Here is a 17,193-nt window from a genome sequence, read left to right as displayed (position 1 = left end):
CACCCCCTGGTATGGACATCAGCCCCTGGAGGAAGGCAACAAGGATTTTAGGTTAGCTTAGATGTTCCTGCAGGGAATGTGGGGTGCATGTGATGTTGTGACCTGTGACCCCTGGCTTGCCCAGGGCGTCACACAACTGTTGTGTGCAATCACTGATCTCTTGGACTCTGCATAACAATGTAGAATATGAAATAATAAGCACATCGGGTGACGTACACTGTCTGGCACCATTTATTCTCGGGGTGCCTGTTCAGTTCTACATCTCTACATACTAACCTCTCATTTGTTTCCAGAAACACCGGCTGCGTCTCATCGTTACAGATGGTGTCTTCTCCATGGATGGGGATATCGCTCCTCTTCGTGGGATTTGTGACCTTGCGAAGCAATATAATGCCTTAGTGTTCATAGATGAATGTCATGCCACTGGTTTTATGGGACCAAATGGAAGGTAAGGCACTGATAATATGCAATATGCATTATTGCGGGTCTGTAGGACATGGCAATAGTGTTATTTAAATAGGTCTGTCAGCAGGTTGTTGCTATGTAATCTAAGAGCAGCATGAGAGCCTGATTCCAGCGATGTGTCACTTACTAGACTGTGTGTTTGGTGTTTCAAGAAAGTGTTTTATCAGCAAGAGATTATCACAAGAGGACTAGGTGTCTCCTAGTCAACTGCTCTGTGTAACCCCTCCCCACCACTGATTAACAGTTTTTTTTCAATTATTGCTGTAAACTGGGTTTTGCAGAGCGTAAGGGAGAACTGCTAATGTGCAAACAGTGATTATATCAAAATGACAGCATGCAGACCAGTAAGTGACACATCTCTGGAATCTGAGTCTGTCCGTACATCATGCATAGCAAAAACCTGCTGATAGATTACCTTTTTAATAAAGGCCTGGCCAATTGCAGTCCTCACTTGGTTAATGCCTCATGAATATGAGCAGAATCCTTTTCTATAGTGTTGTCACGATTCTTCCTACCGGTGTCTTTACAGGAAATGAGTGACAATTCAGCTATCCATTCGGAGACAGTGGTGTGCTGATCTATCAGTATGGTGATGGACAGCTCAGCCGTCCAATCAGGGCTGGGGCATGCGAGGTTTCCTCCATATGTCACCTGTTTCAAGTGATTACCTTGCTATTTGGCTCGCTCACTTCCTCCAATTGCTGCCAGTCGATGGTGCCTTATGTTCCTGTGCTCAGATCTGTTGTTACTAGACCTTTTGACCTTGCTTCTATCAGGTTGCCTAGCCCCTCTGTCTTCCTCTACCTTCCTGTGATTTTGGTCCTTGCACCATGACCTGACTATGCCTCCTGGTATCTGACTCTGGACCTCATTACTACACAGCCTCACGGCTAGCCCATGAGTACATGAGTAGTGACTAGCGTCACAATGGTTTTTCTTAAAATTGCATTATGTTATGAGCTTCTAATTGTATTTTTTTTTTGTTTAGATATACAATGAATTTAGTGACTTATAAAAGCATACACTATATAGAATTATTACTACTGTAGAACAAGTGTGAACAGATGCTAGCTGCAGTGTCTGTAATAATGCATATACATACAAAGTGCAGCAGCACACTGCTTTAAGATGTAGTGAACATTGAAAATATGCATGTTTAAACTGCATTATGTATAATATATATATTTATATATATATATATATATATATATATATATATATATATATATATATATATATATATATATAATATGCCTTTATTCTGTCTGTCTGTCTGTCTCCAAAATGACGTCATTACAGTGACAACCGTCGCCACACCGTGCGCTAAAGAGCCTATCAACCAATAAACAATTTATAAGAATACTAATTTAAACCTAACTGATCTAGTCCATTCATTACCTTATTATTCAGTCTGCTAACCTACATACACATTCTAGACTACCCGATACGTTAGAATCGGGCCACCTTCTAGTTACAGTCATAAAGATTATATGTATATAAAATGAAAATACTTGGCACATGAATTGGCAAATTCTTATGGGCCCACCAGCTTCAGGTGTGGAGTGGTGTGTATTCACTATATAAAACTGAATGCGTCCTGTCGGAAGCCGAGCTGATGCGTGAGTGCAGTGCTTAGTTCACGTCAGCATAGCACTAGGCACACACCGGCTGTCACATCCTCCCGCCCATGCTAGTATCATGGTGAGGGAGTTCAGTAGCATGTGACCTCATATGACCCGAAGATGGCAGCACCTGTATGGAGTCTGCTGATTAGCAGTCTATGGTATCAGGTACGGGCTGTGTGGGCCGAGGTTGCGGGATGCAGAGGTGTGGCTTGGACCGGGGTTGCGGAATGCAGAGCTTTGGCTTGGATTGGGGTTGCGGGATGCAGAGATTTGGTTTAGGCTGAGGTTGCGGGATGCAGGGGTTTGGCTTGGGTTGGGGTTGCGGGATGTAGGAGTTTGGCAATAAGAGGCTTAGTCAGCTGCTGCGGTTCCAGGTCTTTTTACTCAGTTCAAGTGCTGCCCTCAGGGTACCGGTCTCTACCGTGATGGGCCACAGCTGATCCCGGATAAATTAAAGGTAGCCACTTGTGCTTGAAAGTGTCCTTTCCTAAGGGATGCCCCTTCAGAAGTGAGGAACCCGGGCTGAGCTTCCCACTCCAAGCCTCGGGTACCGTGGAAGAAAGAAGAAGAAAGTGATGTCGTGTCGCCAGAACTGTAGTCCCGACTTGACTGAAGATTGTGTCCAGGTTGCTCCTACTTCTACCCCAAGGGGTACCCGCCCCCCAGGTGGTTGTCCTAGTGACTGGGAAAGTCCCATGCCTCGTGATGGCCACCCCCCAGCCTACCCTAGACGAGTCCCCAGTAAGAAGGCACCTAAACTGTATGTAAGGTGAAATGTGGAAACACAAGTGATTAACCCCCTCCTTACCCGAGATAAATACTGCGCATTATGTGAGGTGCAGTACCATGTGGCGACTAAAGCCTCAGGGGCGCCACATGTCTGTTACAGAAGCTGTTTGCTGCTTGGAAGGTGGAAGAGTGCCTCCTTACTACTTGGACCCTCAATAATAAACAGTGTTCCCCTGCACACCAATGGGTTTTTTTTAAGAAAAAAAAAAGGGGCAGCATGCACTACTCTAGTAGGATTTACAGAACAGTCTGGTCCATGTCAATATCAGGCAGCTATGACAATCCACAATTTGCACATATGGCTGGACCAATACAATAATACAGGTGAATGGGGTAACATTGTGACCTTGATATTCAAGTCACAAATATTCCAACTGATTTTTACTCTGTGGTGTAGCAGCGGTGTAGAATGATTTTTGGCCTTGTATCCGGCTGCAGCTGAAATCGCGCCGGCCTTAAAGGGGTTTTCCCACGAACAAGGTTCATTTTAATCAATAGATTTTGGAATAATAAGCTCTACAATTGAATGTGTTTTTAAAAATATGTCACTGTGCTGGGGAGGACGCAAAAGCGAGAATACAGACCGGATCATAGCTGATTCTGTTTGTGAGGTAAAACAGTTCCCTGAATGAATTTTTTTTTTTTAAAGGTTTTACCTCACAGGATAGTTTGCAATCCCGTGCTGTAATGTCTGTATACTCCTTCAATTGTGTTACCCCCCCCCCTCCCCTTTTTGGCCTTCTAAATGAAAAGACTACTTGTCACCTCTTTAACATCATTTTATATAATGTAATATGTTATATCTTAAACTTAAACTGTATCATGTATGCAGTGTGCTCTTTCCCTATCCGTACACTTTCATTTACAAATAAAGGCTATAAAGCAGAATTCGGTCATCTGAAAATTTAGCATCAAAAACTCATCGTGTGAATTTCACCTCAGTATTTTCAATGCACAAAAAAATGCAGCATCTTAGGCTACTTTCACACATCAGTTTTCTGCATTCAGGCACAATCCTTTTTTTTCCTGATGCAAAGGATCCGGCAAAAACGGATGCAAACTGTATCCACCGGATCCGGTTTTTAACGGATCCGTTATGCCGGATGCGTACAAAACCGGATCCGGTGGATACGGTTTGCATCCGTTTTTGCATCCGGTTTGTCCTTTTTTTTTGAAGGATCAGCTTTTTTAATTAATTTGGTGCATGCGCAGTTTACAAAAACGGATCCGGTAGCCGCATCCATTTTTTACCGCATTGCGCCGGATCCGGCGTCCATAGGCTTTCATTGTAAAACACGCCGTATCGCGCCGGATCCGGCGCGATGCGGTTTTTTTGCCGGACAAAAAAACGTTGCAAGATACGTTGCCTCCGGCCGCCGCTTTGATAAATTTTGCCGCATCCGGAAAAAAACGGATGCACCGCAAAGCCATACGGTACAATCCGGTACCAATGCAAGTCTATGGGGAAAAAACGGATGCGGTACCGGATCCGTTTTACCCGTTTTTTTCCGGATTGAACCTGATGGCAAAAAACTGATGTGTGAAAGTAGCCTTACAGTCCCAGCAAAGTGGATGGTACTTCTATAGGTTTTTTTCTCAGTCACTTCGTTGGGGGACAGAACTTTGGGAAAGTGTGCTGCCACCTGGAGGCTGACACTGATATTACACAGCATAAAAAAATTGGCTCCCCCCCAGCAGACAATACCTTGCCTGCTGGTAATCATCCTTCTCAGTTTTTTTTTCTGTCAGTTGGAGACTAGGTCTGGTTTAGACCCGTCTTAGATGTTGGGTTAACAATATTTTTTTTCTTTTATTTTTGTGACACAGAGTAGTCTGTACCATTCAGTCTGTATCCTCTCTGTTTGACTAGACCAGGGTACCTGCCTACCTGCTCTGCCTTTCGAAGTTTGGCCTCAGTGCCCAGAGTATATATATGACGATCTTGGCACCAATAATGGCACTCCTTCACTCCAAGGGAATAGTGGTGATAGCCTATTTGGACGACATTCTCTTCAAGGCTTCCACAAAGTCTCAGAATTTAGAGAGCTTGAAGATCGTTTTATGCACCCTGGACCAATTAGACTGGATTGTCAACCGGACTCAATCCACAATAATTCCTACTCAGTGGCTTCTCTTTTTGGAGATAATTTTGGCACAGCTCCAGGGGTCTATCTTTCTTCCAGAAGAGAAGAGGGTAGCTCTTCAATCCGACTCTGAGACATCTGGGCAAACATTACCTTTTGGTTTTGTATGAGGGTCTTAGGTCAGATAGTGGTGCCATTCAATGCAGTCCCATTTGGTCAGTTACATTCAAGACAGTTGCAGAACACTCTTCTAGCTTACTAGGACAAATTGTTACAGTCCCTAGATCAGTCTGTTTGTCTTCCACTTCACTGCTGTCAGTCCCTCAAGTGGTGGTTGACCTTTCCCCTTCTGACTTAAGGTCGCTCCTTTTGCCCCATTAAGTGGCAGGTTTTGATCTAGGATGCCAGCCTAATCAGATAGGGGCAGTTTTTTGCTGTTTCTCAACGCAAGGGACATGGGACAGTCAGGAGAAGCTTCTCCCACTCAATGTTCTAAGCACTGAGGGCGATCCTTTTGGCTTTTCTTCATTGGCAGCATCTACTTTAAGAACTGCCAGCCAGGGTTCAGTCAAATAGTGCCACAGCGGTAGCATATATCAATAGTCAGGGGCTGGGGGCAAGAAGTTGTTCCACCATGTTGGAGGTGGCAAGGAACCTGGAGTGGGCAGAAGACACGATTTCTGTGGTTTATCTAGAATCGACTGTTGGGCGCCAGACTTACTCAGCCGTCAGCAGTTAGAGACTAGGCACTTAACCTGGAGGTTTTCGATCAGATTTGTCTTTGGTGGGGCACTCCAGATGTTAATCTAATGACTTCCAGGCTAAACCACAAGGTGATGAAATTTGGTGCAAGAACACTGGACCCGCAGGCAATCTCTTGGTCCTAGTTATTGTTGCAATGTCTCTATGTCGCGGGCGGGGAGGACGCCGCCGCTGCTGGTCGCTCGCTAACGCTCGGGTCCGGTGCTGCTGCGGCTGCTCGGTGGCTCGAGCGGTGGGCCGGATCCGGGGACTCGAGCGGCGCTCCTCGCCCGTGAGTGAAAGGGGTGGTTGGTTTGGAGGATTTAGTCCGTGACGCCACCCACGGGTTGTGATGAAGATGGGCACCACCGCTTCTGGTGACGGGGATCCCGGGAGCGATGGTGGGGAGCAGCTGGGATGTTGTTTTCCCCCTCCGTGGGTAGGGGTCGGTGGTCCCGGGGCCCGGTGAGGTGACGGGGAGGCAGTGTCTCTCCCCGGACAGGTGATGGCGGCTGTCTTTCCCTGCACCTTGATGTTCTCAGTTGACTACTATGGATCCCCAATGGTAGTCCGCTCCCCGGTGGATGGATGCTGGAGGAGCCTGTTTGCCCGCAGGTGCTGGCCCTAGGCTCTCTAGCCTTAGGCGGTAGCTGTATACCCTCACGGTGTGGGCAGTTTCCTTCTATCGGGTCTTTGGTTGTTAGGAAACCCCTGGGGTTCCGGTCACATTCGGATTTGACTATTGTCGGCGGCTCCAAGCCTGGTCTGGGTCCTATGGCCGTGCCTGTGTGTGCTGGCTTCACTTCGCTCCCCGGTCGGTACCGGCAGGCCAACGCCTGACCCCAGTCCTACGGTTCCACGTTGCTTCACCACTCCTGCAGACGGCCACCACCGTCTGCCAACCTTGCTGTCAGTGCCTGGGCCACAAACCCAGACACCCAAGTGCTCACTCCTCTCACTTCAAACTCCAAACTCTATCTGTCACTTTTCCCGCCTCCAGACCTGTGTACTCCTCGGTGGGTGGGGCCAACCGCTTGGCTCTGCCCCACCTGATGTGGACATCAGACACTGGAGGGGGGCAACAAGGGTTTTTGTTTTGGCTGTTGTCCCTGTCTGATGGGGGTGGGGGTGTTTGTGTGTTATCTGTGACGACCTGGCTAGTCCAGGGCGCCACATCTACACACCTCTACCTCTTCTTCCCAGTCTTCTCAAGTAGATTACAGTAAAGAGGATTCCGGTAGTTCTGGTGGTTCCAGTTTGCCCTCAGAGGTCCTGGTATTTGGACGTCATCGACCTACTGGGCATTGTTCCGTGGCCTCTTCCAGAGGGCCCAGACCTTTTTGTTCCAGGTTCCATTCTACGACCACAATTTGCAGTCGCTTGCTTTAACGGCATGGCTGTTAAGGCCACTGTTCTGAGGAGGTCAAGTCTTTCGGAGTCAGTTATTCAGACCATGATTAGGGCATCGCACTTAGAGCATACTTTTGCTGGTGCAAGTCTACTGTTACTTCTCCAATATCTTATTCTTTGCTGGCAGTTCTTTCCTTTTTGCAGTCCGGATTAGAGACAGGGCTGGCGCTTATCTCCGTTAAGGGCCAGGTTTCTGCCCTGGCTTTCTTATTTCAGAGACATTTGGCTGTGAAGCTACAGATCAAGACTTTTTCACACCCTGATTTCTAGGATCTTAGCTTGGTTTTGGGGGTTCTTCAGTTTGCCTCCTTAAAACCCATCAGAGAAATCCCGACTCATCTCTGGTCCCAAAAGGGGGCTTTTCTTATAGTCATCACCTCCATTATAAGGGTTTCGGAGTTGGCGGTGCTTTCTTGCTGCGCTACCTACCTTGTTCTTCATCAAGATGAAGTTGTGCTGAGGCAGATTTCGACATTCCTCCCCAAAGTCATTTTGACTTTTCACCTTAATGAGGACATTGTTTTACCTTCTTTTTGCCCCTCTCCATCTTATCCAATTTGAAAAGATATTGCACAGTCTGAATGTGGCTAGGGCCCTACATTATTACTTTTAGGCCACCGCCCTCTTTAAGCTGTCCGATTTTCTTATTTGTCCTGCCAAATGAGCCTCACAAGGGTCAGGCCTCTTCCAAAGTGACTATCTCCTGCTGGATCAAAGCAATTTGTTCAGCTTTGTAAATTGAAGAACATGGCTTCCTTGTTTAGCTTCATGGCAAATTCTACCTAGGTGGTGGGTGTTTCCCTTCGCGGCTTTTTATTAGGTTCCAGCCCTACAGCTCTGTAAGGCAGCTATCTGGGCATCAGTACATACCTTTTTTATTGAAGTGTTACAAGGTCTACACCTTTGTATCAGCAGATGGAGGCTTGGGCAGAAAGATTCTGCAGGTAGCAAAACCTCAAGCCTCCAATTTTGAGCCTCACCAGTAAGTTCTGTGGTTTAGACAGAATGTTTACTTATTTTCTTTTCCCATTCCAGGGACAGTTTTAGGATGTTCCATGGTCCTGTATCCCTCAATGAAGTAATCGAGGAAAGTAGATTTTTGTTACTCACTGTAAAATCTATTTCTTATTAGTCTTCATTGAGGGACACTGCTCCCCCTCATGGATGCCTGGTTGGGTGTGTCCTTATATTGTTCTTCTCTTAGTACTTTATTGTACTATATATTTATTTTTATTTTTTCTTTTTATGCCATATTTCTTTGACTCTTGTTCTTCTCACTGTGAAAGCCGATCACTGGCAGGCAAGGTACAGTCTACTGTGAACGAGCTAATTTCTTTATGCTATGTAATATCTGTGTCAGCAGACTATCCCATGGTTGTGCGTCCGCTAATGAAGAGAAACAGATTTTATGGAGAGTACCAAAAATCTACTTTTTTTTTTTTTTTTTTTTTTACGCAACGTAAACTGAACTGTGGAGCATGTTTTGAACTACCTAAAATGTCCACACTCCGCATATCCGCAAGACGACTTTTGTGTGTATATCCCCATAGGATTGCATTAGATGTGGAAAATCCGCAGGTAAAAAAAAAACACATGCCTATCAAAAATGTTGTCAAAGGCTTATACCAGGAGTATCAATGATAGTATGACATACAAAAAACGCAGCATTATGAATATGATTAAAAATACCTGTAGATAAAAAACAAAACAAAAAAAACCACTAAAAAATGCAAGTAACCTAATTGGTGCAGAAATGCTGCAGACAATCTGCAACATCAAATACTCATGGTTGGAACGTGGCCTTACACGTCATCCCTCAAAAGACTGTGAGATAATTGTAGCAGACAGCAACCATCTGCATCACTATAGTCTTCTGGCATTTTACATAATGCATGAGCTGGAGGGGAAGGATCTTATAAAATACCCAGTGCAGGACAACAGCAGGGTTGCTGATGGCTACCAGAGGCATTGGTTATTCTAGTCTTTTCCCGGTCAGAATTTGCACAATACAATAACATTTACATGGAGCAACTACAGATCAAAAACCCTGGTGGCTATGCCATGTAGAGCTGTCATTGTATTTTATACCCAGACCTTGAATAATCTGACATGACATTAGATGTTCTCAACACTTATGCGGGCGTCACACGAGACGATCCATTGTGCAATATGTCGTCGGGGTCACGGTTTTCGTGACACACATCCTGCATCGTTTGCGACGTTGTTTCGTGTGACACCTACGAGCGTCTCAGAACGATCGCAAATTGGTTACAAATCGTGTATCTGTTACACATTGTTTTTTATTTTTAAAAATTGTTTATTCTTCTTTTTCGCCGGTTGTTCATCGTACCCGGGGTAGCACACATCGCTCCGTGTGACACCCCGGGAAGGATGAACTGCAGCTTACCTGCGGCCGCCAGCAATACTGAAGGAAGAAGGTGGGCGGGATGTTTACGTCCCGCTCATCTCCGCCCCTCCGCTTCTATTGGCCGGCGGCTGTGTGACGACACTGTGACGCCGAACGCCCCCCCCCTTCAGGAAGTGGATGTTCACTGCCCACAGCGACATCGCTCAGCAGGTAAGTATGTGTGACGGGGGTTTAACGACTTTGTGCGCCATGGGCAACTAATTGCCCTTGACGCAAAAACGACGGGGCGGGTACGATCACATGATAGATCGTATCGTGTGATGCCTGCATTAGACTTGCCCTCTTCTGAGAAAGTAGTAGCTTTCAGGATGACACAAAAATGCTTAAAGTGCAACATCTTTACGCCTTCTATTTTATATGGATAGAAGTCCATATACAAGTCACATCCATACCCTAATATCCACCAAGGAAGCTGCTGTGGGGTGCAGTGACCCAAAGATCTCCCAACTCAAGGACTCCATGGTGGCAGTGTGGACCAACATAGACATTCCCCAAAGTCTATGTAACAAGCATGCTCTTGCCATAGGGGGTACCAAAGGTTGAACACACAAGGACAAGTCTACATATTGAAGCAGAGATTTGTTTCCTTCACTTTCTAAACTTCTTTCAAAAAACAGAGAACAGAGAGAATTGTAAATGTGTGTGGGGAAAGTCTTACTCACCCATCCTTTCTCATTGACAGGGGTACAGATGAGCTTTTGGGTGTCATGGACCAGGTGACAATTGTAAATTCCACTCTTGGCAAAGCACTCGGTGGAGCTGCAGGTCAGCACTCATCAATCTTCTTATGGTCAGGAATGTACCCGTGATTAGTCTATGTACATGGACAACACACTAACCAAAAATCTGCCTGTCTGAACCTGTCACCAGATTTGTCCCCTATAACCTGCAGCCAGCACCAGTGAGCCCTTATTTACAGCATTCTAGGATACTGTATATAAAAGCCCAAGCTGCTCTATATAACGTAAAAAAACATCTTTCACCTAGGGGGCGTCCTTTTTGATTGGCGTTGCTGGTCTCAGTCGGCTCCTCCTCTCTTCCTTTATTCGCCGTCCTCCCTCCCTGCTCCTGTGGTGCCCCTGAGGTTTCAGTCGCCATCAGGTGCTGCACCTTACCAGTCGTGCAGTATTCATCCCAAGTACAGAGGAGGTCATTGCCGGTAAACCACCACAATCCATCACAACATACAGATAGATGCCCTCTCACTGGGACCGGGCTAGGGTAGAGATATTGGGGATGGCCATTACTAATGTAGTGGACTCTCTGCTCACTAGTTCAGGAACCCAGGGGGAGGGGCTTGTCACAGGGGAGTGAGGTGACAGACACACATACAGACAATCTGGAAAAGACACGGAAGAAGTTAGACGCAGCAGAACATGGTCGCTGAGGGGAGAGCTGCACCATAGCTCACTTAGGACCGAGCGCACTTTAGGGTGCGGAGCCCTAGGCTGGTGGGCACTTCACGTCCCACCAGCAGAATCCGCTGGGCAGAAGATTTCAAGTCTTCTGGCCCACACAAAGCGCATGGGGCAGAGCAGCATATTGAGCCAGGAGTCATGACAATAGAGTGGCATGAGTCACGGACTTGCGCTACCTGCTATACGGGACAAACTGGGTTCATCCAGGGACCCGGTTCCCCGCGTGGCTTCAGGCCGCAGGGACTCACACCACACAGTACAGGGAGGAAGGACTCAGACAGAAACACCGGTTCTGGCCTCCGAACTATCCGGGATCGGCTTGGGCCCATCACATCGGAGTCTGGCAGTACAAAGGCGGTGACATCTCAGTGAGTATAGAACTTAAACTGCAATCGCTGTTTCGTCCAATCCTTCCTGCGCTCCTTCATTAGAGTGGACGACTACTCCCATTCTCCCTGTGGGCCCGAGCTCTGCCCGTGGAGAGCTATACCAACCTAGCTGTATTACCATTGGCCCTCAGAGGAAACCTCTTGCAGTGGCGGCTGCCATATCACAGCCGCACATCACAGGTGGCATCACGAAGAACTACCATCCCCACCATTGACACCGCCGGGGTCACGGAACCACTGTGACATCCCACTCCCTGCACCGGCCCTGTGACTAGTAACCCCCCCCAGACCCCGTGGGCATGTCACTCCGTGTGGATAACACTTTCTACGTCATCTGCGCTGCTGAGGGCAGATGAAAGTATTGTAGTGCGAATGTGTGAGCGTTCTTTGACCTTTCCTCATGCCTGCACTATACAGTACTTTGCTCTGCCCTCAGCAGAGTAGAGAGAAGTGTATGTGCGTAGGAGCGCAATGGAGGCCTCTGTGTGGATGATGTGGGATGCGTCATCCACATGGTGCTGGCAAGGAGACTATGATTGAAGGAAGAAAGGAGGCGCCTGACCGAGACGAGACACCCATTGGACCCAACTTCCCCCTAAATGAGTATAATAAAGGTCTTTTTTACGTTATACAGATCGGCCTGGGCTGAATACTGTATATAAGGGATCACTGGTAGTGGCGACCGCTTATAAGGGACAAATCTGGTGACAGATTTCCTTTAAAGGCAGGAGTCACAAGGCTATATATACTCTCATGTGAGAGAATCGGGCCAATTATGCAAATGACACTCATCAGAGTTTGTGCCAAGTGTTATTTACTGTAATTTGATTATTTTGAATGCAAGAATCTGATCATGGGTCAGAAGACAAAGAACTTAATTTCTCCATCTTCTCTATTGTCGGTCACCATAAATCTGACTGCACTCCGGATGACATCCAAGTGCATTTCGATATTTTACACACACCCATAGCCCTGAATGGGTGCACAATATCCAATACACGCTGCCAATCACAGCATGCTGTGTTTTTGTTTGTTCCCCCTCCCCTTCTCATTCTGAATTGCCCGTAGCCTAACATTGGAGCGAATGCTAAAACACCGGATAGCACTCATCCGATGTTTACTCTTGTGTCAGCGTGCCCTAAAGCTGAGTGATCGCGCAAATGTCAGCTGGATCTTCTGATATCCACTTATTAGCGATGAACTTTTTCCCCTCTGCCCGATTTAAGTAATTGTGCTCATGGTCTGACATGTTTTTCCATGGCCATTTGGGTTGTATACCAATCCATTTTATATACAGAAAGTTAGTTCTCGATTTGTAATTTACATACCGTTGATATCATTTTTGTCCAGTCTCCTATTAAATACATGTATCTTTCTAGGTGGTTATACAACAGGACCAAAGCCTTTAATTGACCTGCTACGGCAACGCTCGCGACCATACCTTTTCTCGAATACTCTTCCTCCCGCTGTGGTCGGCAGCGCCTCCAAAGCTCTAGACCTCTTGATGGAAAGCAATGAAATTGCACAATCTATGTCTGCAAAAACCACACGGTAAGGACAGAGTTTTAGATGGCTACAGGCAGAACACAAGGAAAGGACAAAGTGAATAATATACTTCTCACAGAGCATCTATCAGTCCTGTAAATAAAGGGCTTTATATTAGGGATGATAACTAATATATAAGGAATGAGCAGATCAGTCCCAATTACACTGCACACCATGATACTGTTATCAAACAAGGACAGGAAAATGAGTGTTGCTTATAAGGTAATAGTTGGTCAATTGGAGGGGGATTTTTTTTTTAATTTTTTTTTGCTATCCTTTCATTTTTCTTTTATATACACCAATGATGTGCACAAAGATTACTAAATGTAATGGAAATAACTAGGAATGGAGACATAGAGGCCCAACCATTCCCTGGCATGTTGCCATTCATGAAGGGCAAATTGATACTAGAAATGTGCTGACAACTAGTCATTGTACTCCTATATCCAGTGTGGACAGCTAGATACCAATCTGCTGGTCCTGTGCATTGGTTGATCAATTCTTGCTTCTCTTGCTAAAGAACATAGTGTTTTGAGATAGATGGACAGGTATTTGTCCATCTCTTTCCAATTATAGCTCAATAGAATTCTTGCCTGTTTTGCTATAGCACATAGTGCCCACTAAAATCATGGACATATTGATATCTATCTCTCTCAAAACATGCATGATTTTAATGGGCACCAGGTGCTAGAGCAAGATAAGCAAGAATTCTGTTTATCTAGAGACCTATCAAAATATCTAAAAAAATAAAAAGTATACAGAGTATAAATGGTAGAAGTAAGTCAAAGCCTGACTGCACTAAAAGCCTAAATAAAGAAATAAATTCTGGTGACACTTCTCACCTGCATCCAGATATAGCAGAGATATAGCACAATGGAAATTGGAGCTTTAGCCTATATATACACATACATACATACATGCATACATACGAGGCTAAGGCTATGTGCGCACGTTGCGTAAATTCATGCAGTTACGCTGCGCTTTGCAGCGCAGCGTAACTGCATGCGTCCTGCGTCCCCTGCACAGTCTATGGAGATTGTGCAGGGGCCATGCGCACGTGGCGTCTCAGAGCGCAGCGCTTCGGCTACTGCCGAAGCGCTGCGCAAAAAGAAGTGACATGTCACTTCTTTCCTGCGCTTTGCCGGCAGCTCCTGCTCTGTCTATGGCAGGAGCTGCAGGCAGAGCGCATGGAATCGGCGCTCACTACGGACATTTCTGCAGCGATCTAAAGCGCACATGTGCTCTTCAGATCGCTGCAGAAATTTCTGCAGGGCTAGTACGCAACGTGCGCACATAGCCTAAAGCTCCAATTTCCATTGTGCCTATCTCCGCTATATCTGGATGCAGGTGAAAAGTGTCACCAGAATTTATTTCTTTATTTAGGCTTTTAGTGCAGTCAGGCTTTGACTTACTTCTACCATTTATACTCTGTACTTTATTACAATATGTATCTGTCCACACTTAATTCTGCTTTTTAGGTTCCGTAACAAGATGACGACTGCAGGCTTCACCATTGCCGGGAAGGATCATCCAATCTGTCCAGTAATGCTTGGCGATGCCAGACTGGCTTCATCTATGGCGGATGAGATGTTAGAAAGAGGTGTGTATTAATGACTTTGGTGGCAATAAACAGAGTGGGCAAGGTGACATGTCTGGTTCACCGGGCAGTTTTTAATTTTCTTTTTGTTTTGCTATCAGTAGATTTAAAAAAATTGATGGGTATAAAGGTAAAAAAATTGTTTAAAAGAACAGAGAGTCCTCAGTGGTTGATACCTTTTAATGGCTAACTGAAAAGATGGTAATAATTGCAAGCTTTCGAGACTACTCAGGTCTCTTCATCAGGCATGGTATAACACAAAATCTGAAGAGTCACGTATTTATACACAACAGGACTTAGAATAGTGCAGTAAAAAAAAAAAAAAAAAAAAAAAAATATATGGGTATAAAGGAAAATTTGTACGCACTTGTGTGTGATTTGTAAATGTGAACACACCTTGTATAGACTCCGGTTTTGTTTTTGTTTTTTTTTGTTTTTTTTTAATTCTCATTTTAGAAATTGTAGCTTTTATTTTTCTGCTGATATGTGGAGACGATCCATACTATTTAGGATACGTTTCCACGATGAGTTTGATGCTGCGTATTTTCTCTGTATCTTACAGATCCAGTAAGGTGGATAGCATTTAAATAAATTGCACTGATTTTAAATCCGCAACATGTCAATATGTCTTGCCAACATATGCAGTTTTATATGCGGATCTTCCCCATAGACTTGCATAGGATGCAGAAAATCCGTAGATAAAAGGCTTAAAAAAACAAGTTAAAAACACAATGAAAAAAAAAAATGCATGTAACCTGATTTAGCTAATAGGTGCAGATAATCTACAACATTAAGTACTTATTGTGGAAACGTAACCCTAATATGTGTCAAAGTAACCAGGCTTTACAGGTGAAACTGTAGAACCTGCTCTATGCACCCCGTAAGGATAGGTTCACATTGTGTTTTAGTCACTGACTCCCATTGACGAAAAAGAAGGGAAAAAAATGTTTTTGTGCACAGATATATTGACGATCTATGTATAAAAAGTACAAATTTGGGCAATAATAGTTTTTAGCATCTTCCGGTGCATGTGCCGAACGTAATGCCCACATACAGTGTGAATCCAAGGATTTGTTCAACGATGCAGCAACATCCAAAGTAAAAATAAAGTGGCCATGACCAGCCACCTAGTTGTGCTAGTAAATGGCTATGCTTTCAATCTGGAAAAGATCCATAACTAGACGTTTAGTACTGTTTGGGTATAAATATCCCCTATGTCCGGAGTCCTCTTCTCTTAGATGAGGACCTGGTATCAGTGATCCAGCCATCAGCACCTAGGTTTCATCCATGATGCTCACGACACAGTATAGTCAAGTGACCTGCTACAATGTCATCTATGTACTGTAACCTAATGTATATTAACTATACTTTTGTTGTTTTTGGTTTTTTTTTTGTCCCCCTGTCCCTCAGGTATCTATGTCATCGGATTTAGCTTCCCCGTGGTCCCTAAAGGGAAAGCTCGCATCCGTGTCCAGATTTCTGCAGCTCACAGTGATGAGGACATTGACCACTGTGTGCAGGCATTTACAGAGGTGGGCCGCAAACTTGGTGTCGTGCCTTAAGGACCAAAGAACATCCCTGACCACTGCAAATTGGCACCTCTTTATCTAGAAACCAGTTGCTATAACACCAAAGAATAAGATTCAATGGAAAAAGTGCCATTTGGAGACGATGTGCCAAAGCAAACATTGCACCAACAGCTAAATCTCTATACAACATTGTGTACATTAGTATTTTTCAACTGCAGACGATGCTGCACATATGGATGTAAATTTCCACAATGTATTTCTAGCAGTTTGCATTAGTGATGACTTGTCCCATGACGCCTATCATAGTGACCTCAATAAAAGCAGATCTGTTCTATGACCTGTATTCTAATGTTGTTGAATCTATATTGCGATCTTTTCATGTTGCATTTAATCGCTCTAAACCCGTCTGAGTAGTTAAAGAATAATTCAGGGTGTGTCCTCTTACTCATCGTATACCAACTGACTCACAGCAAGTATTAGCTTGGGGAACTTTGAGGGGTTCTCCACTTAAGAACAGGAAGAGTAGACCTACTGCTCTGCGATGTGAAAAGTAATGTACCTAGGGAGATTTCTCCAGGAACGGGAGGAGGGAGACGTTATCCCGTATTGCAGGCATGGATCCCGGGGACGGTGAATCTTGGCTGCTACCCTTACCTTGGTTTAGGGAAGGAGAGTCTGGAGCCGGAGGTAACCGAAGACACCATCCTGTTTTCAGTGGGTCGCTTCTGGCTTCGGAAGTTGGGGCCAGATATGACACAACATGTGAGGAGCACGCACCCTGACTGGCCATATCTGAGTACATGTAGCGCCGGCATCTCTGCATTGATGCCAGGTCGCGTCCTTCCCTGCTGCCGTACAGCCATCCACGTTCTCTGCTGCCTCCTTCCCTTCCCGGCCCTGTACATGCCACACCGGGTTCCTGGGAGTGCGCTTAAGACTTGTGCGTGCACACCGGCCCTCCTCTTAAAGGGGCCGGTGTGCTACTTCCAGGAACGGTCTCTCAGCCTACAAGAAAAAACAATCACTGATCTCGGGGAGACCAGCCAGAGAAAACACTGCCAATGAGGGCGCTCAACACAGTGAAATCCTAGGTGCATTTCCCCCTGGGAAATATGCAAATCAAAAAATTCCATGGAGCCTCTGTTAGGAGCAGGGCCGCATACTAGCAACATT

At 45.4% G+C, this 17,193-nt stretch overlaps 1 protein-coding gene across 1 annotated transcript in view; it reads left to right on the top strand.

Moving 5' to 3' along the window:
• The window catches only part of GCAT (glycine C-acetyltransferase), a 68,423-nt gene extending 52,060 nt beyond the window's left edge, over positions 1-16,363 (top strand). The window contains exons 5-9 of the mRNA XM_075320867.1: positions 294-448; positions 10,225-10,307; positions 12,729-12,900; positions 14,373-14,494; positions 15,902-16,363. Of these exons, the coding sequence (XP_075176982.1) occupies positions 294-448; positions 10,225-10,307; positions 12,729-12,900; positions 14,373-14,494; positions 15,902-16,053 (684 nt within the window). The 3' untranslated portion in view covers positions 16,054-16,363. The remainder of the gene's footprint in view (positions 1-293; positions 449-10,224; positions 10,308-12,728; positions 12,901-14,372; positions 14,495-15,901) is intronic.
• Positions 16,364-17,193: the final 830 nt, after the last annotated feature.

The sequence above is a fragment of the Anomaloglossus baeobatrachus genome, chromosome 8 (genome assembly GCF_048569485.1).
Source record: "Anomaloglossus baeobatrachus isolate aAnoBae1 chromosome 8, aAnoBae1.hap1, whole genome shotgun sequence".
In the NCBI taxonomy this organism is placed as follows: Eukaryota; Metazoa; Chordata; class Amphibia; order Anura; family Aromobatidae; genus Anomaloglossus; species Anomaloglossus baeobatrachus.
Note: the sequence above shows the minus strand (reverse complement) of the source record. Positions and strands in the feature narration are given on the sequence as shown.